The 21136-nt window shown below is 39.7% G+C and overlaps 1 protein-coding gene across 3 annotated transcripts in view; it reads right to left on the bottom strand.

The window, feature by feature from the left end:
* PTPN9 (protein tyrosine phosphatase non-receptor type 9) overlaps nt 1-21136 on the bottom strand; it is an 81997-nt gene that overhangs the window by 23581 nt on the left and 37280 nt on the right. For all 3 annotated transcript variants that reach the window (XM_042988352.1, XM_042988351.1, XM_007084611.3), the window contains 5 exons: nt 18381-18470; nt 17529-17653; nt 12644-12749; nt 4239-4349; nt 1649-1977 (listed from right to left, as the gene is read on the bottom strand). In XM_042988352.1, coding sequence (XP_042844286.1) covers nt 1649-1977; nt 4239-4349; nt 12644-12749; nt 17529-17653; nt 18381-18470 — 761 coding nt within the window. The remainder of the gene's footprint in view (nt 1-1648; nt 1978-4238; nt 4350-12643; nt 12750-17528; nt 17654-18380; nt 18471-21136) is intronic.

Raw genomic sequence — 21136 nt, 5'->3', positions numbered from 1 at the left:
TGATGCCAAGAGGACAATCTAAACTTCCTTTTTCTACTGGGTGGAGGAGGACCACAGTAGAAATGACATCCCAAGGACCTCACAGCAGAAGTACCCAGAATAAGGTTAGGAATCCCCAGGACAAGAATGCATGCTCTTGGAGCAGCCCAGTACTCCTCTCTGCCCAGTACTTCCTTGATTCAAAACTGTTACAAGGAGGGTTGGGGAGGTGTCTGGGTGGCTCAGTTGGTTAAGTGGCAACTACAGCTCAGACTACAGCTCAGGTCATCATCTCGTGGTTCGTGGGTTCGAGTCCCACGTTGGGCTCTGTGCTGACAGCCCAGAGCCTGGAGCGTGCTTCAGATTCTGTGTCTCTCCCTCTCTCTCTGTGCTTTCCCCACTCATGCTCTATCTCTCTCTGTCTCTCAACAAAAAATAAATGTTAAAAAAAATTTTTTTAAAAAACTACAGGGAAAAACTAGTTGGGAGAAAGATTGGATGCATACATAGAGATTGTAAGTTGGTAAGAAACAAACAGCTGTGTGGGAGAAAAGAATACCCTGCGCTTGAAAATTGCTCTGCTTTCTTGTTTTTTTCTTACTTCCCTTTGCATTCTTGCTGTTTATTGACTGATTTCTCAATTGTTTCTTCTTTCTAACTCCTCTTATCAGTTTCCTAACTCATTCTTTTCCCTCTTTCCTTTTGCTAAAAGGCTCTCTCCCTGAATCTTCTTTACAGCACACTGACTAAGCTGGACAGGAATTATAAGGGGAAAGAGGTATTCACAGAATCATGGACTCCGAAAACATTTAAGCTACACAAGTAGGTAGACATCAGAGACTAAGATCACATATTACACAGAGGAAAACCAGGGTGCAGGGAAGGGAAATAATGTGTATAAATCACAGAGGGGACTTCTGGCTATGCTGGAACTTGAGCCCGGGACAGATTCCCTGGTTTTCAACAGAGCTTCACTTGAAGAGACAGAAATTTCTGCTGCAGCCAATGAAAAAAGTGTAACATAAATGAGAGCAGCAGTAAAGAGAAATGATCTATGCCCTATGGCCAACAATACTTACTGAGTAATTATGAACCAGTTATAAACTAGCCAGGTAGTTCTGCAGTAGAATTTAGATAGAAGGAAAATCCCACAAGGCTAAATGCCTAAGAGTTAATTCTTTTCTGTTACTGTGAATTATTTTAAATGTTCCAGTACCCTCTTCAGAAAGCAAAGTGGCTTTTTTTTTGGCTTGTTTTGTGTGTGTGTGTGTGTGTGTGTGTGTGTGTGTTTAAGAAAGTAATGTTATACTACAAAGGCTCTAGGGAGAAACTGCCCAAATAGAGAGCCTACATTTTTGAGCCAACATTTTTGTTTTTTCCTAAAAACACTTGCATTTCAGAAAAATATTTTAAAATGTGTCCATTATTACATGGCTCCCCTGCCAGTACTGAAGACCTCCAGAAATTTCAAAATATAGGATACTGGCAACAAGCACCAAAGCAGGAGAGGCGTCTTTCTGGATAAGAAAATCATCATCTAAGTGAGAGTGATGCTTCGTAACACAAGGAAGGGCCTCTGTTAAGGAAATGAGATGCGGAAGGAGCTGTTGCCAACACACACCAGAAGCATGTTAGTAACCGATTGTTGTCCCAAATCTTTCCTACTTACATAGAACAGTGGAAAGTGCCAACAGGGTTCTCACGGCGGATGTCTTCATACTCCTCATATATCCCCCGCTTTTGTCTGGTGCTAACATAGTCCATCAACTCTTGGATGGTCATGGCGTGGGGACCCGGAACATGTACCGAGTCCCAGTCTAAGGCAGGAGGGAGGGAGAACAGGATGATCTCATCGAAGGGATCTGGGTGGCCGTTCATCTGGGGTAGGAACTGGAAATTCCAAGTGGCAAGGTCAATTTTGACGTATCCACCCAGGTTTTCTGGAAGGCACTCCCTGGGCAGGTGCTGGGTGACCTCAGATGTCTTTAATATCTGAATCTGGAAGGCCAAAAAGAACCATGTGAGTACGTAGGGGGGGAAAACATAGATAAGTTGAAGATAAAGAATAGGTGTGTTTATATTAGATTTGAAGAAGGGGATGAGATTTGCTTGAAATACGTGGTATACTTGTGAAAGAAGTAGACTGCATTTCATCTGCCTGGGATTGAAGTCTTTTTCCCAAATGTCTGACTTCCAGGAATGTATATCAAATGCATTCCTGGAATTAGGGGTCCTTTTATAAATCTTGAAAGGATGGTACTGTGAACAAAGGCTTTATACTATTAACAAGGATTCCCAGTGCCATCTCATGCAGGTATTTGCCTTTTTGACTACTAAGAACGCACAGGTAGTGATTTTTTTGGTCAACCCCATACTAAGGTAACCAACTCTAAGCCTGGTGCTTTACTCACAGCTCAGTATGGATGTTCTCAAAGATAGCTTTCTATGAATATAACGCAAGACCAGCCACCCAGAGACAGGGTAGCCCAGGAAAACTGCACGAAAAGTAATCCGAGTCTGCTCTCTGCTTAGACACAGCCTTACTGGACCAAATTAGCCTAGTTGGTTCTCCGTGAAATCTGTGTTGAATGGGAATGCTTGTCTCTCTTACTATTGCCTCTTCTTGGAATGTCCTCTTTTCCTCCTCAGCCTCTTCAAGGAGCAGCTTATAAAGCTCACCTCTTCTGTGACGCCCTCCCTGACTGCCAGAGACAATATTCTCCTCTGGGCTCCTTCCTGCAGAGCCACAGTTTTCTGCACTTCTGCCTCTGTGTTCCCTATCAGGACCATGAACTCCTCAAAGATAAGGAAAGTCTCACTCAATTTTTAATTCCCAGGGCCCAGAGCCTGGACTGTAAAGGTGCTCATGTATTTTGAGTTTATACGCACATTTATACTTACATAAACAAGTGCAAGAACTTGCCTAAAGAGGACTCTCAAAGAGTTACCTTGGAAAAGATCTCTCCTATTCCCAGTCACTAGGTCTCCAAGTACTTCCACAGAGCCAAACGTCTTCAGTTTTCCTCTCCAACACAAGTCTCCTCAGCTATAAAGATCTGCACCGTTATCACTAATATAACCTCATAATTCTTTTTTTTTTAATTTTTTTTTAACGTTTATTTATTTTTGAGACAGAGAGAGACAGAGCATGAATGGGGGAGGGTCACAGAGAGGGAGACACAGAATCCGAAACAGGCTCCAGGCTCCAAGCTGTCAGCACAGAGCCCGATGTGGGGCTCGAACTCACGGACCGTGAGATCATGACCTGAGCCGAAGTCGGCCGCTTAACCGACTGAGCCACCCAGGCGCCCCTATAACCTCATAATTCTATATTACAAAAATCTCTAATAATATTTCACACTATATTATGACATAACTCTTATTATGTCAATGCCTTTTCTTTCAAGGGTGAGAAATGAATGAATGAATAAAACCATAATCTTTCAGTCCTGGAACATTCAGGGGATAATAGATTAAAGATAAATTTAGAAAACACTTTTGAAGTTAGGAAACAACAAGCTGTTTTCAGAGAAAATGCCAGGAATGGAAGTAGAGAGAGATAGTGAGAGAGTCTCCTCCACCACCCTGGTGGTCAAAGGGACGGATTAGTATTTCCAGTTGAACAAATTCAAACACCTGTTCAACTAATGCAATTCCATTAGAGATTGTTAAATATGCATGTACAGCACTAGGCTAAATTTTGGAAAGGGGAGATATCCTTAAGTTATCCATGGGACACACTCCTTCAGTGCTATCTTTATGCAAGTTGCTATGGAGGGAGAGTGCCAAACAACTATGTGTAGCTCCTAACTTCAAGAAATACAGTGGGAGAGGGAGCCTGTACTGAGCTGAGTAAAGAATAAAGCAGAGAGGGGCACCTGGGTGGCTCAGTCGGTTAAGCATCTGACTTCGGCTCAGGTCGTGAACTCATGGTCTGTGAGTTTGAGCCCCACGTCGGGCTCTGTGCTGACAGCTCAGAGCCTGGAGCCTGCTTCGGATTCTGTGTCTCCCTCTCTCTCTGCCCCTCCCCCGTTCATGCTCTGTCTCTCTCTGTCTCAAAAATAAATAAACGTTAAAAAAAATTAAAAAAAAAAAAGAATAAAGCAGAGAATACAAGTGGATACGTTAAGAGAAGCAGAAAGCACTTTAGGAAACAAACCAGGAGAATTTTACTGAAGGTAAAAAATTAATTGGCAGGTTTCAACAGTGGGGATGGGAATGTATCTATCCACCTCCAAATAAAATAAAGCTTGCCTTACCCTCTCCCGGACTTTGTCCTTCAGGAGGAGGCTGATGATGGAATAGGGCACTCGGAACCATATTGGTGCTCCCACAATCAGCACTTTCTTCAAACGAGCAGGAAATGCTCCCTATGGAGAACACATATGAAAATTTAAAGATATTAGTTAAAGCACACTGGAACCTGTGACCGTTCGAACGCAAAGTATAGGTTTTCTGCTCTTGTCCCCATCCTTACCCAGCAGGGGGAGTCTACAGCCTAATTTGCGTTTCATTTCAGTAACTACAGAGGTGGTTAAAAATTTTCAAATTATACACCTGACACTAATATAACTCTATATGTTAATCATACTAGAATTAAAATTAAAAACTTAATAAAAAAATTAAAAGCTTGTTTACTTTTAAAAGTTATGTTATGTTCTGGGTGCCTGGATGCCTGAGTCATTAAGCACCTTTGGCTCAGGTCATGATCTTACAGTTAGTCCCACATCTTAGTCCCACATCGGGTGATGAGCTTGAGCACGCTTCTCTCTCTCTCTCTCTCTCACTCTCTCTCTCTCTCTCTCTCTCTCTCCCTCCCTGCCCCTCATGGGATTCTGTCTCTCTCTTCCCCTCATTCACTTGCACCCTCTCTCTCTCTCTCTCAAAAAAAGTTATGTTCTTATTAACATAAGCTTTATGGATCAAAAATATACTGACTTTTGTCAGCATATATGTGTGCATCCTTAAGTTCTGCTTATTAAAACTTTAAGAAAAATTAAATCATGAATAAACAGAACATGAAAGAAACATCTCTCATAACCTTTTATTCTGACATCTGTGTGTTTATAAATCATTTTTTAAGCCATCTCTTCATCTATTTTTGTATTCATTTATTCAATCAATAAATATAATCTAGTGGACACAAGGGCAAATGAGATATAAAGGCAAGGAGACACCTGATCTGCATAAAGCATAAGAATAAAAAAGTATTCATTCCTAATCCACAACTCTTGGTTTCCTTTGGTTTAATATCCCAGGCCTTCTCACGGGCAGGGATACCAGGTAATATTGGCATTACTGGAAGAAATTACTCCCAAGGAATAAAAAAACAAAAAACAAAAAAGAGGGAATTGTAGCTAAATATCTTCTACAACTTTCTCCCTATTCTTTTTCAAAAAATTGATTCTCAATTTGACATGTCACTCTCTGGCTATTCTTCCACTGATTTGGGGAGGTGGGGGGCGGGTGGTCCATGAACATTCCCAATAGAGAATATACAGCATCTAGAACAAAATGCTCCATGGACTTCTTCACTGAAGTCTGAGAAACTACCTTTCATCTCTTCCCTCAAAGATACAACAACTTATTTCAGGACCCAAAAAGGCAAGGTCCCTTTAAACTGCCAGATCAAAAACCAGTCTGGAGAAATACCTATATTTCCACAAAATTATAAATAAAAAGCAGAAGCCATTATATCTGTTTCTTCAGAGCAAAGAACTACACACTAAGGCCTGTTCCATTTTAATGACTTTATGGCATCCACATATACTGTTGATGGGACAGTAAATAGTTACATCTTCTAGAAGGCCTCTGGCATTACATATCCTTAAAAATGTGCATATCCTCTGATCAAGTAACTCTATCCTAAGGTAATAACCAGAAACACAAAGATTTATGAACAAAAATGTTTACTGCATCTTTATTTTTGATAGTTAAAAATAGCATTTAAAACTGGAAAGAATATATATGTCTGAAAATGGGTAGGGGCTAATAAAAATGGTATTATAATAAGATTATTACATGACCTTTAAAATGAAGATTTCAAAGATTTTTTTACAACTTTGGAAAATGCCCACAATATAATCCTAATTAAACTAAATAGAATCAGCTATAACCTTAATTTTGTTTAAAAAATTACACATATATTTCACAAAGAAAAAAGATTATAAAGAATTATATCAAAAGCTCAATAGAGTTTCTCTCTGATAAGTGAGATTATGAGTTGTTATTTTCTATAATACTTAGCATTACTTTTATTTTTTACAACCTTATTTAAAAATGTTTATATCCTCTTTTTTTTTAAAGTAATCTCTAGGGGCACCTGGATGGCTCAGCTGGTTTGGTGTCTGACTCTTGATTTCCCCTCAGGTCATGACGTTGCAGTCTATGGGTTTGAGCCCTGCATCAGGCTCTGCAGTGACAATTCGGAGCCTGCTTGTGATTCTCTCTCTCTGCCCCCACCACTCATGCTCTCTCTCTCCCTCAAAATAAATGAATAAACTTAAAAGAAAAGTAATCTCCATGTGCAATGTGGGGCTCGAACTCATGACCCAGGGATCAAGAGTTGCATGCTTTACTGAGTCAAGCAGGTGCCCTTAAAATGTTTACATCCTTGGATCTGGTAGGCCTACTCCTAGAAATCCACAAACTATTTTATGTGCAAGATATGAATATAAAAATGTGTTTGCTGAGAAAACTGTTTATTATAACAAACGGGAAAAAATATCCAACAACATAGAAATAGTTAAGTAAATTATTGTAAATACAGGATAGACTATCATTCAATTACAAGTGTTCATAAAATAAAGTTGTTGGAGCTCACTGTATCTTGAAATTGTATGAACATAATTAAGACCATATTGAAAAACATCTAGAAGAAAGTGTCCTACACCAAAATGTCAACAGTGTTTATTTCTGCATAGTATCAAAGGCAGTATTTCTTCTTAATGTATATTAGTCTGAGTTGTCCAAATTTGTCTACAATGAAAATTTTTTCTGATTATAATAGTATTTTAACTATAAAAGGTAAATGTGAAAAAAATTAGCCACCCTATAAATAATAATCAGCATAAAAGTATAACGGTAAAAACATGTGATTTATAGTAACACTTATGCGCACACACACACACACACACACACACACACTACCTCTCTCCCTATCTTTTTCTCCCTGAAAGTCATTGGTCTTACAAACAAGATGATTTATCCTTGGTGTGTGCTGTATGTTTTTATATGTATGTATATGTATCTTTTAGCCTAGGAATCAACTACGTAAGACACATGTAAGATAAATAAAATAATTTTAAAATGTTATTGAAAGACATAACAAAAGACTTAAAAAAAAGTAGAGCATTCTTGGATGGGAGATAATAACATTATAAAGATGTCAATTCCCCCTGAAGTAATTTGTTAATTCATTATATCCAAATAAAATCTGAGAATGTTTCATTTCCCTCAAATGTGACTGAATGACTCTAAAATTCATCTAACCAAAAGGTGATGATTTTTTAAAAAAATTTCTCATCAGATTTAAAATTTGGAAAAAGTGGCTACCCTCTGGGGAATGGCACTGGGTGTATGATGAAGGGTGTCAGAGACTTTTCCCTGAATTGCTTTTTTTTTTTTTTTAATTTTTTTTACATTTATTTATTTTTGAGAAACAGAGTGAGACAAAGCGTGAACGGGGGAGGGGCAGAGAGAGAGGGAGACACAGAATCTGAAGCAGGCTCCAGGCTCTGAGCAAGCAGTCAGCACAGAGCCTGATGCGGGGCTCGAACCCACCAACTGTGAGATCATGACCTGAGCCGAAGTTGGACACTCAATCAACTGAGCCACCCAGGTGCCCCCTGAATTGCTTTTTAATTGCTTTTATAATAAAGGGCTAGGAGTGCCTGGCTGGCTCAGTCAGTAAAGCATGCGACTTTTTTTTTTTTTTTAAAGTTTATTTATTTATTCTGAAAGAGACTTTCAGAATTGTTGTGCGCCTGTGCACAACCAACGGGGGGGGGGGGGGGGGAGGAGGAGAAGGAGACGAAGAGAGAATCCCAAGCAGGCTCCATGCTGTCAGCAGTATGGAACCTCATGTGGGGTTCAAACCCATGACCTGAGCCCAAATCAAGAGTCGGTTGACAGAGCCACCTAAGCGGCCCGTTTTTTTTTTTTTTTAAAGATTTTATTTCTGGGGCACCTGGATGGCTCAGTCAGTTGCACATTGGACTTGGGCTCAGGTCATAATCTCGAGATTCATTAGATCGAGACCTGCATTAGGCTCTGGGCTGGCAGCATACAGTCTGCTTGGGATTTTCTCTCTCTCCCTCTCTCTGCCCCTCCTCCACTCACGCACATGCTGTCTGTCTCTCAAAGATAAATAAACTTAAAAAAAAAAAAAAAAAAGAAAGATTTTATTTTTTTTAAAGTAATCTCTACATCCAACATGGGACACAAACTCACAACCCCAAGACCAAGAATTGCACACCCCACCAACTAAGCCATCCATGTGCCCCCAAGCATGTGACTCTTGATCTCAGGGTTGTAGTAAGTCCCAGCCCCGTGCTGGGTGTAGAGTTTACTTAAAATAAATAAATAAATAAAATACAAACACAATACAATAAAATACAAGAAAATAAAGAAGAACTAGTTATAAAATAAAGTTTGCTTTCAATATGCATGTTATATATCAATAAATTTAAATAAAGAATACAAAAGTCATGTAAAAAGAATAAAAATGCAAAAAACAGTCAAAACAACTTTTAGAAATAAAAGATTGTGACAGGAATCTTGTCCTATGAGATATTAAACTTTATTATTATAAGATTAAAATAAATAAAACAGTGCATATGTGTTAGTCTAGATGACTAGATCAAGGGAATAGAGTATCCAGAGATGGGACAGTGAGTACCATATAGTGTAATTTAAAGGTATTATCTCAAATGAGTAGAAAAAATATGTATTAGTAAATGCTGTCCAGACAGCTATTTGAAAGCAAATTATTTTATCTATAATATTATGTATCATATATGACATATATACATTTTTTTTGTTGTTCTGTTTTGTTTTTTAAGTTTATTTATTCTGAGACAGAGAGAGCCTGTGAGTTGGGTAGGGACAGAGAGAGAGAAAGAGAATTCTAAGTAGGCTTGCTTTGTCAGTGCAGAGCCTGATGTGGGGCTCAAACCCATGAATGGTGAGATCATGACCTGAGCTGAAATCAAGAGTTGGACGCTTCACTGACTATGCCACCCAGGCCCCCCATGATGTATGTTATTAAATAAAGTATATATAATATAGTAAAAAAAATTACAATAAAAATAAAATATAGGTGACAAAAGACACCATAAAAATGAATAAATTATAAACTACAAAAAATGCTGCTAACACATACTTAGTAACATTCTTAACAACAAGTCTTACAAATTAGTAAGAGATAAATACTTTTATAAAAAACTGGGTAAAATATATGAGAATAAAAAAATTTTAAATATCCCTTGGCAATGAACGTGAAAATATGCTAACGCTCATCATTAATAAGAAAAACACCACATAAAAACGTGAATATGATTAAAATCCAAATAATAAGTTAATGTTGATAAGACTGGTAAAAAAGCCTGTTGATAGGAGTATAAATTTGAACTATGTTTTTAGAAGGTTATTTGGCAATATTTATCAAAATTTAAATGTGTAGTGCGCTTGGGTGGCTCAGTCGATTAAGCCTCAGACTCTTGATCTGGGATCAGGTCATGATCTCATGGTTTATGAATTCAACCCCCATATTGGGTTCTGCGCTAATGGTGTGAAACCTGCTTGGGATTCTCTCTCTGCCTCCACTCCTCTCCCACTTTCTCCCTCTCTCTCTCTCTCTCTCAAAATAAGCTTAAAGAAAATTTAAATGTGTGAACTCATTTGCTTACAGCAATGAGAATTTGCTTATAGCAATTTATCATGAGCAAATGATTGGTCAAATATACAAAAATGTATGTAAAACAATGTTCACTGAAGCCTTTGTAACACCAAAAAACCGGCATGTCATTTTTTCTGCTTGATATATCCATAAAAAGAATACTCTTCTACCATTTAAAAAAATGAGGAAGAAGAGCCTTGGGTGGGTTATTTGGTTGGGGTCCAACTTCGGCTCAGGTCATGATCTTACTGTTTGTGAGTTCGAGCCATGCGTCGGGCTCTGTGCTGACAGCTCAGACCCTGGAGCCTGCTTCGGATTCTATGTCTCCCTCCCTCTCTGCCCCTACCCTGTTTAGGCTCTATCTCTCTCTCAAAAATAAAAAAAAAATTTTTTAATAAAAAAAAAAAACAACAACCCTGAGGGAAGGGGCACCTGGCTGGCTCAGTCAGTAGAGCATGAAACCCTTGATCCTCAGGGTTGTAAGTTCAAGCTCCACGTTAGGTGTAAAAAAAAAAAAAAAAAAAAAAAAAGCCAGGTGGGGGAAAAATGAGGAACAGCTGCATGTACTGACACAGAGTAACCCATGACATGAAAAGATGACGAAGACACGATTGTTAACTAAAAAAATGGCAAGTTAGGGGCGCCTGGGTGGCTCAATCGGTTAAGAGTCCAACTTTGGCTCAGGTCATGATCTCACGCTCCCTGAGTTCAAGCCCCGCATCAGGCTCTGTGCTGACAGCTCAGAGCCTGGAGCCTGCTTTGGATTCTGTGTCTCCCTCTCTTTCTGCCCCTCCTCTGCTCAGGCTCTATTGTCTCTCTCTGTCTCAAAAATAAATAAAAACATTAAAAAAATTTTAAAAAATGCCAAGTTACAACCACTGAATATAGAACTCCATATTTATAAAGAAAAAAATCATATATCATTCTCATCAATACAAAGAACTGAATCACAGCTACATGGCATAATAGGGATTTTAGTAATATGATGACGAGTGACAAACGCCAAGTGCCAGAAAACAACATGCAGCACAACATCTTCTTTATGTACTCGCTGTTATAAAGCTATAATAGTAAATAAGCACTTCTAAAAATCCAGTTTGCAGTACTCCCAAGGGAGGTCCTAGAACAAAGACTGCCGAGACTCTTAGATCAGTGTTTTTCACACTGTAGGTTCTCACTCAGTGGGTCCTTAAATTAATTTAGTGGCTCATGACTAACATTTTAAAATATGAAATAGAGGGGTGCCTGGGTGGCACAGTCGGTTGAGCTTCCGACTTCAGTTCAGGTCATGATTTCACGGTTTGTGAGTTCAGGCCCCACATCAGGCTCTCTGCTGTCAGCACAGAGCCTGCTCTGGATCCTATCTCCCTCTCTGTCTCTCTGCCCCTCCCCTGCTGGGTGCTCTCTCTCTCTTTCAGAATAAACTTTAAAAAGAAATAAGTAAATCAATAAGAAATAGAATAATAAAGTGACTGTAAATACTAAGGGTAAAGCCTGTTTTGTGTAACTTTTTTGTTTTGTTTTACAAATATATACACACAGATCCACACACCCTAATCCTAGGATTCTGAATCTAAACAGCTCTGAAAGTCTGAAGCTTCTTTTGTAAGTTTGGTCCAAGAATTCATGGAGCAGCAAAATCTCACCTGAAATGCCATAGGCTGTTTATAGCCTTTATTTGTCTCCACTCATTCATTATGAATAACACATTTCATTGCAAAAATATTTTTATTTTTTTTAATGTTTATTAATTTTTGAGAGAGAGAGAGAGAAGAGACAGAGCACAAGCAGGGAGGGGCAGAGAGAGGAGACACAGAATTCAAGCAGGCTCCAGGCTCTGAGCTGTCAGCACAGAGCCCAATGTGGGTCTTGAACTCACGAGCTAAGAGATCATGACCTGAGCCGAAGTTGGACGCCCAACTGACTGAGCCACCCAGGTGCCCCTTCATTGCAAAAATATTAATGTTTGATTATAAAGTGGCATATATATCATATTATCTTTTAAAGTTCAAAACATTAAAAAAAATAGCAAATAAATTTCAAAATGTTACAAAATGCTTCTGGACTTAAGAGTTTGAGATAAGAGGGCGCCTGGGTGGCTCAATCAGTTAAACATCCGACTTCAGCTCAGGTCATGATCTCACCGCTGATGAGTTTGAGCCCCACATTGGGCTCTGTGCTGACAGCTCAGAGCCTGGAGTCTGCTTCTGACTCTGTGTCTCCCTCTCTCTCTGCCCCTCCCCTGCTTGCATTCTGTCTCTCTGTCTCTCAAATATAAATGAACATTAAAAAAAAATTTTTTTTTTAAGTTTGGGATAAGAAAGTAAGGACTTATCTATATATATAACTCCACACATATGTGTATAGGTCAGTGTACATACACTTTTGTATATGAAGTCAACATGTAAAACATATGTCTGACTAGACTGAGACAAAAAAGTCTGAAAGTCACTAGCGAGGTGACACTTTTCAGACACTGAGCATACCTAGGCCTTCATGAATTCTTATTCTACACAACTCCAGGAGAGGGACAATCCACCTTCATGACTCAGAATGTTCCTGTGCATTTCTTATTTTAATTCCTCCCACTTCACTTTTAAGACCATTTCGTATTCTGAGGAAGCAAATATTAGTCATCATTTACAGGTGACCTTTACACTGAACATAATGTCTGCAGTTTACATCATTCCTAAGTCTCCCAAAGATTATGGAAAGAAGTATCCTAACCATTGAAGGAGAGTTGAGGGGGCCCTTTCACAGCCTTACCTTTAGCAGGTTTAGGACTTTCTTGCCAAGATCCAGCTCAAAGTTGGTATAATTAGAACCACACATGTCATAGATGAATACCAGTCCATTCCTCTGAGTTTCAAAACTGTAAACCAACCATTGAACAAAAACATTTGTAAGTAATAAGATGGATGAGGCGGGTTGAGAGCCTAGGGCAAAATCAGAGTATGGGACAGATGCGGGACCAAAATAACTACCTCCCGGAACACTGGTTTTACAAAAGGATGATTTATCTTTGGTTTTTGCTATGCTTCTCGTGATATTGCAATTTATAATAAAAAATATATATTTGGTCTTCAGCGTGGTTGCTGGCACAGAGCTCCTAAAACTCTCGGAATTCCTAAATGAGGAGGGAGTTAAAGGTGTCTTTTGTGATGTTAATAAGAGAACTTCTGGAATGCCCCAAGCCATCACTTAAGGATGAGGGTGGTTGCCAGGGGAACTGACTAAGTGATTAGAGGGTTGGTACTTTCATCCCATACCTCCCCCTTCCCCCCTTTCCCCTCAGGGAAAGGGATTGGAGATTGAGTTCAATCTCAAATAGCCAATGGATGATTTAATCAGTCCTACCACGTGATAAAGCCTCCACGAAAACCCAAAAGGATAGGGTTTGGAGAGCTTCCTGATGGAGGTGCTGAAAGAGTGGCCCTCTCAAAGAGGGCATGGAAGCCCTGCACCCCTTTCACTAAAGCTTTCCCTATGTGTCCCTTCCGTCTAGCTGTTCTGGACTATATCCTTTTATAATAAATTGGTAACCTAGTAAGTAAAATGTTTCTCTGAGTTCTGTGAGCCACTCTAGTAAATTCACTGAAACCTTCAATCTATATAGCGTGTTGATAAGAAGCACATGTGACAACCTGAACTTGCCACTCCCATCTGTGAATGGGGGTGGGGGTGGGGAGTAGGGGAGATAAATCTTGTAGGATTGAAAACCTTTAACCTCTGGAATCTGATCTAACAGGTAGACAGTGTCAGAACTGAGTTGATTGTAAAACACTAAGCTGGTATCTGAGAACTGCTTGGAGGTGTGGCAGAAAACCCCCACATGTTGGAATTGGAATTATGCTTATTGATGCATGTTAATCAAGTGCCAAACTCCTATGCTGAAAATGTTCCAGAGCATCTAGGTTATCAAAATTTGAACTGTTTCCTCCCAGGTTTCTGAATCTGCCTATCCAAATTTTGTAACATTCCATCTTCAACTCAAAAGCTTCCTCTTCCATAAAACCTCCTTGATAACTGTGATCGAAATGTACTGCCATCCTTTACCCCCCTGTAGCCCCATAAATCTTCCTGTGGGATTATTTTATGGCTCTTAAAGCATTTCAACTTTGTCTAGCCATCTGATTCTCTCCTAGGGGGCATAAACATGTTTTGTTGACCTCATCACTCCCAGTAGTCTCTAGCATAGTTCTTGCAAATAGGTATATAATAAATGGTCACTGAATTCTAATGCAGTGGACTGGAAGCCCACTGCTAAGAAAATACTCAGACCTGTGGGAAAATGTAAAACAAAGCTCTAAGCCCAGTGATGGGGAATCTCTTAGGACTTGGCAGAAGAGAACAAACCCATACATGGTCTTGGGAAGGCATCTTGAAAAGTAAGAGGTGGTGAGCTTATTACCAGATTGAGGTTAAGAACATGTGAAGATATGAAAAGTATTCTTCAGTTCAATCTCCTCACTGCCTAAAGACTTCTCAAAGTTGCACTCTTCAACCAAGCCAAATCTTACCTGCTTCTGATCTGCACACCCAAAAGGTCATTAGAAATAAATTATATGTTTGAGATACTCACAGATAATAGCAACAGTTTTCCTATCTATTTAAAATTGAGAAGATTTTTCGGCACAAAACAATCCTAAAATCAGAAATCCCAGTATTATTTTGTATCCTGATTTTTTTGCATGGTGGAAGTACCCACCCACGAAGCATTTCAAGTATCTCTAATTCTGAGGCAGACCCAAGTTTTTCCAGCAGTTTCTGAGTTTCAAATGGTCCTAATGGGTCACAGCACCAAATCTTAACTCCTTTTTTTCCCCCACGACAAGAGAGACTATAATTCACCAAGATCAAAGATGCTGTTACATAACTGACACAATTACTAAATAGATTATCCAGGTGTAGACACTTCCCATTTTTCCACTAGCTCATCAAGGGCCAAATTCAAAAAACTATAGGTTTTCCCCTTCCAGTGCCAGCCTGCGGCAGAAGACTGAAACAAAGAGAAGTCAGTGCCGGGGAAACAGAATTTAATAAAAAGAAGGTACGGTGCAGAATGATGCAGGGTCTATATTCCCAAAAACTGCCAATCCTGTAAAGGCACATGAAATAAATACAAATATGGTAGGACTTCTGTTTTTCTGGGTACAGAATATGAGGTTTACAATAATAGCTAATTCCATACTAAGAACGATTGTTTTTATTCTACTAAATACAAATTCCTGATCTGGATGCTACCCGCGAACACCAACATGTTTAAAACATAGTCCCTGACATTTGTTTCAAAATAACTGAGGGTACAGGGTGGGTGAGAGGCTATCAATGAAATAAGATTGGTTATAGATCATTCTGAAGATAGATGATGGGTATCTGGAAGCTTATGATACCATTTACACTCCACTCAGAGATCTGAGGATTTTCTATTATGTAATGTGAAAAAGAAGATTCCCTGCCCTCATGGAACTTACAATATAGTGGTAAACATAGAAAACAACAGTATAAGATAAATGACATCATTTATAAAATGCAATACAAAATAATTGGTATTAATAACTGCTGTTAAAGTCAGGGTAAAAAGAATTTTATTTATGACAGGTTAGTGTGGTAAGGGAATCAGTCATAGAAGTTGAGCCTTAAAGAAATGGCAAGATTTAGTGAAGAGGAGGGGTTTCCTCCTCTTGCATCCTGGTGAAAGTTAACATAGGAAAACAAGAATTTCTACTCACTAGTGAGAATATTTTGCTTGGAGAAAAGGGTTCACATTTATTTATCTTATCTGCACCTTCTGAATAATGAAGAGTCACTAGGGTTTTTAAGAAAAGGGTGAACATCATGAAAAGTTTTTTTTTTTTTCAATAAAGTTCTTTTTAAAAATTTTTTTTTTAGTGTTTGTTTATTTTTGAGAGAGAGACAGAGTGTGAGCAGGGGAGGGGCAGAGAGAGAGGGAGACAGAATCCAAAGCAGGCTCCAGGCTCTGAGCTGTCAGCATAGAGCCTGATGCGGGCCTCAAACCCAGGAACCATGAGATCATGACGTGAGCTGAAGTCAGACACTCAACTGACTGAGCTACCTGGGGGCCCCTCATGAGAACAGTTTTAAGTATGTTTACACCCTTGTGGTTCTCCTGAGGGATCCAATCAATACTCACATTGGATAGAGCAAGCTTTGGCCACTGCCATGCCTATAGGAGAGCTCTGACTCTAAGCTGCCCAAGAAGGAAGGCCAGTGAATTTTCTGGTAAAGGCACCTTTCGTTCATTCTCCTGAGCTAAAGGATTTCAAAGGAACCTATATATTCTGGAAATTATGCCTGAAGACCAATCACAGGAAAGACGAACTGAGAAATTCCACACTTCTGATTGGGCAGTACAGGGCCTCTAAGACTACTGGTCCTCTCTCCTTACCTTAGTAACTTCTCTTTTTCAAACTAATGCTGTGTGTGGTTTGGATATATCTCCCACTGAGCATCAAAAGCAGAAGCTAAATACTATGAAAGTAACATTAGGAAGGCAGCAATGAGTGAATTGGACAGCCCCACTTCAGATAATCACTTGGCTATCTGCACCCTCTCTGAGTCCACCGTATGACTGAAGTCGTACACAGCTGTCTTTCACTATCTCAGGTTTCAGCCCTCGATATATCTCTTTTAACGGCAGAGAGCTAGCCAATGACATCCAGTGCAATAACAAACTGCAAAAAAGGAAGTATGGCAAAAAGGACAACATAGTAGGGTACAAATAACTCCAGTCAAGAGCAAAGAAACCAAGATGTTAGGCCTAGCTGGACTGGAATGTGATGACTAAAGGAGTCACATAACTTCTTGGGGCTTCAGTTTCATTGTCTGGAAAATAGTCGTAATACCATTTACCTTGAAGAAGGAAGGAGAAATGACCTGAGCTGATTCTTTTTGCTCATGCATCTGTTTAAAAAGATGATTTTGGGGGCGCCTGGGTGGCTTAGTCGGTTAAGCGTCCGACTTCAGCTCAGGTCATGATCTCACGGTCCCTGAGTTCGAGCCCCGCGTCGGGCTCTGGGCTGACGGCTCAGAGCCTGGAGCCTGCTTCCGATTCTGTGTCTCCCTCTCTCTCTGCCCCTCCCCCGTTCATGCTCTGTCTCTCTCTGTCTCAAAAATAAATAAACGTTAAAAAAAAAAAAAAAAGAATTAAAAAAAAAAAAGATGATTTTGCTTAACTTTATACTTTTAGACTCTTCTCTCCTGAATGCTGATTCTCAAAATCCTCTAAGCTAATGACATTTTTCCTGTTTTACAAAGAAACTGAGACCCTAGACTGTTTTGAAAATCAATATTCAGGGGCAAATGAGCAAAAAGAACCAGCACAAGTCACTTCCCCTTCACTCTCAATAGGTAATTCTCAATATGCTGAGGATAACTAGTCAATTGGCTTTCTCAGTTTCTGTTATCCTGAAATAGAGCCAAGCATATAAACATACAGAATACCCACCATCTTGATAGTGACTGGAAACAAGCCAAGCCCTTAAGGACATGGAATGTTTTCTATTCATAGCACTTCCCAAGGCATATCCTAGGAACATGGTGAAGGTACTGCTAAGTAAATCAAGTTAGTCAAGGACTGTCATTTCTCCATCTGGATACAGACCAAATAAAAGATAATCTTCATGCTCACCTATCTACAGCTCTGTCTAGCAAGTAAAACAGAGCCTGAAGTACCACATGTTGGACTGACTTGTGGGGATGATGCAATCTGGCAGTGAAGAGGGCAATGGAAGCTCCTGTTGGGTCCCGAACATTCTAGAGAAATAACAAACAAACAAACAAAAAAACCCCAAGAAATATTTTGAAACCAAATACAGTATCACAACAATCACTAAGGCTTCTCCTAGACAAAAGTTTCATATGAAGAGAACAGATGCTAGCAATACTTCTCTGACTTGCATTAGTTGCTCCAGGAAGTGAAGAAAGTTTATTTCATCCCACACCTGATGCTCAGCACCCCTTGGATCATTACTTGTTTGGTAGCAAAAAAAACTACATTCCCTTAATTCTTCAACTGCAGAGAGATTAAAGGATGGTCTACACTGGCTGCCTAGCTAATTTCCCAGACAGAATGGCAAAAGAAACACGCAGCAGGGGAAAACCACAGAATACAACCATGGTTTCCATGCTCTGCCTTAAAAGTACCATTGTATACTTATCTGAAAGGCTGTGCTCTCTAGGGGGAGGCACTTGATTCCAATAAGGATGGGCCTCTGAAATACTGGATACCCATCCAAAGACCTTCACTAACCTTAATGGACCAAAGAAGAAACTTTGCTTAATCTATTGTACAACTGATTCTCCATCATTTCACTTGTTACTAGAATAATCTTGTGCAAACCGCATAGCTGCTTCATGTTTGCTCCCAAATGTTGAGATTCTCTAGATTCAGGATAAGGTTATCTAGGTACAAAATCCAAAGAGGACAACAGCTACAAAAGGAAGTAATGACACACTACAAGACAGGTTCATAAAGACTCACTAAGATGGTGAATTTTCCGCTAAGGATCTCAGAACGGAGAGGCTCCTCATGAGGTTTCAGCTTCACAATGCCCTCCTTCCTTCGCGTTTCCTAAAAATAAAGCACAGCAAGGTCAATTAGTATGGAAATACTGTATATCCAGGATGGCTTTATGTAACCATCAAATCTCAGAGATAAAGGACTTTAGAAGTCCATTAATTGGATCAGGAACCCCTTTGTAACATGCTTCAGGCCAACTGAGTGTTGTCTGAATTCTCAGCCAATCTACCTTATCAGCCTCGTAGGTATGATATTTTGCTTTAAATCACTGAGAAGCCTAACACTGAAGTCCAACTAGTATGTATGGTTAGAGTGCAGGGTCAAAGTTCTTAAATATATATCAGTAGTGATATTAGAGCAGGATATTAACATATGGACTCAAACACTGGCTGGAGGCAGACATCCTCACATATCCTCTAGGCTCAGGGTTCTCCCATCTTAAAATGGAGCCATCCCTCCCCACTGATACTTTCTCCAACAAGACCTACAATGACTTCATTTTTCTTATGTCCACAGCAAGATTCTTTAAACTCATGCTCAGTTCCCCCACACTCAATCTATTGCATTCTCATTTCCCCCCAATCTAATTACCCCACTGAGAGCTCCTGCTCCAGTGGTAGGACCTTCCTTCCTGTCAGTGAACCCAGTCAGCATTTTCAGTCCTCCTTTCACATGACAAGGTTGACCACTCACATTCCCTTTTCCCTGAGGCATTCTGTATCAAAGACTACTCTCTCAGTTTTCCTACTTCTTCAACTACTGCTTCTAAGTCTCTTTTGTGGGTTTTTTTTTTTTTTATTCATTTGCTCACTCAATTCACTCACTGACTCATTCATTTATTCTGCAAATATTTGTAGAGCAATTACTATGTACCAGGCACTGAGCTAAGTGCTAGGAACACATTGGTAAATGAAACAAACCAGGTCTTTGTTTATATTCTTGCCCAATTCATCCCTAAAACCAAATTCAAAGCCTTCAGAGGCAGGGCAGCACTAGAATTACAGAGAGTGCATGCCCTACCTAAAGCACTCACATTCAACTCTTAAGACAATACTGGACCAAACAAGGCAAAAAATCTGAAGTGAAGTCCTGCCCTACACATCTTCCTATTCCTCATACTCTCCCGGGATGACCTTGCCCTTTCTCATGGCTCTGATATTCAGCTCTACTTTGGTCATTCTGAAATCTCTACTTCTGGTGCAGATTTCTTTTCTGAACCCTAGATTCACATTCCAACTTATTAGAGAAAATGTCTATTTGGATATCCCAATGGCACTTCAAACTTAACATGGCCAAATTGAACTCATGACCTTGTCTCTCCACACACCTGCACTATCTCAGTGTCTCCTAAAATTAGTGAATGCTACCACCATCTACCCTGCCACCCTAATCAAAGACCTGGAACCCCTGACTCCTCTTTCCTTATACACCAGTTTAAACAACCCTGTCCTACCAATTTTTATAAAATCTGCCCATTTTTCCTGTATCTCCCCTGACACTACACTTAATGACACCACACTCATCTTTCTCCCAGTAAGTACAATGACCATCTAACAGGTCTGTCTCCAGTATAGCCCTCCTGATCCATTCTCTAAAGCACAGTGAGAAAATCTTTCCAGGATGCAAATCTGATCAAGTTATTCTGCTGTTTTTACCTTCAATGAATTTCTCTGCCCTTAAGAAAAAACAAATACTCTACGATCTGGCCTTGTTTACTTCTTCTGTTTTTTCATTTTTTTTAAAATGTTTATTTATTTTTTAGAGAGAGAGAGAGAAAGAGAGAGAGAGAGCAAGCAGGAGAGGGACGGAGACAGAGAGGAAGGCACAGAATCCGAAGCAGCCTCCAATCTTTGAGTTGTCAGCACAGAGCCCGATGTGGGGCTTAAACTCACAGACTGAGAGATCATGACCTGAGCCGAAGTCAGCCCCTTAACTGACTAAGCCACCCAGGCGCCCCATGGCCTTGTTTACTTCTGCTGCTCAATCTCTTGCCATGCCCCCACTCCCACTGAACATTTCTGCTCAGCTCAATTTCTCTTTTGTCACTAGGCATCTGAACTTGCTATTCTCTCTGCCATACTCCCCTACCTGTCAGATTCCTACTCATTCTTCAGATCTTAATTTATAAGTCACTTCCTTTAAGAAGGCTTCCTTGACCCTTCTAATGAAATGTGCTTCCATAGAAGGAAGTTGTGCCCTATCATAACTTTCTATAATTGTGTGTTTACTCTCTTTCTAAGTAGTAATCTCTGCCCCTGGAACACAGTATGTATACAATAAACATCTGTTGGATAAATGACTGAATACTATATAAGAATGACCCACAAGACAGGTCTAGGTAAGTGTTTAGTCTTAAACTAATCCTAGCATGCCTTATCCTCCTGTTTTGTTTTTTTAATTTTTAATTTAATTTTTTTTAGAGAGAGGGAGAGCACACAGGGGAAGGGCAGAGGGAAGGAGAGAGTATCCCAAGTAGGCTCCATGCCTAGTGTGGAGCCCAGTGCAACCCTGGGACCATGGCCTGAGCTGAGATCAGGAGTTGGATGCTCAACTGACTGAGCCACCCATGGGCCCTCTTCCTTTTTTAATTTAGAGAGGTTCTGTGTCTCCTCAGAGGATTTTCTAACTCCCAGGTAGGGTTCTTGGATATTGACCCACTTTTTTTTTTATTTTTTTATTTTTTTATTTTAAAAAAAAATTTTTTTTTTTTAACGTTT

Source organism: Panthera tigris, chromosome B3 (assembly GCF_018350195.1).
Source record: "Panthera tigris isolate Pti1 chromosome B3, P.tigris_Pti1_mat1.1, whole genome shotgun sequence".
In the NCBI taxonomy this organism is placed as follows: Eukaryota; Metazoa; Chordata; class Mammalia; order Carnivora; family Felidae; genus Panthera; species Panthera tigris.
This window is presented reverse-complemented; position numbering and strand designations above follow the sequence as displayed.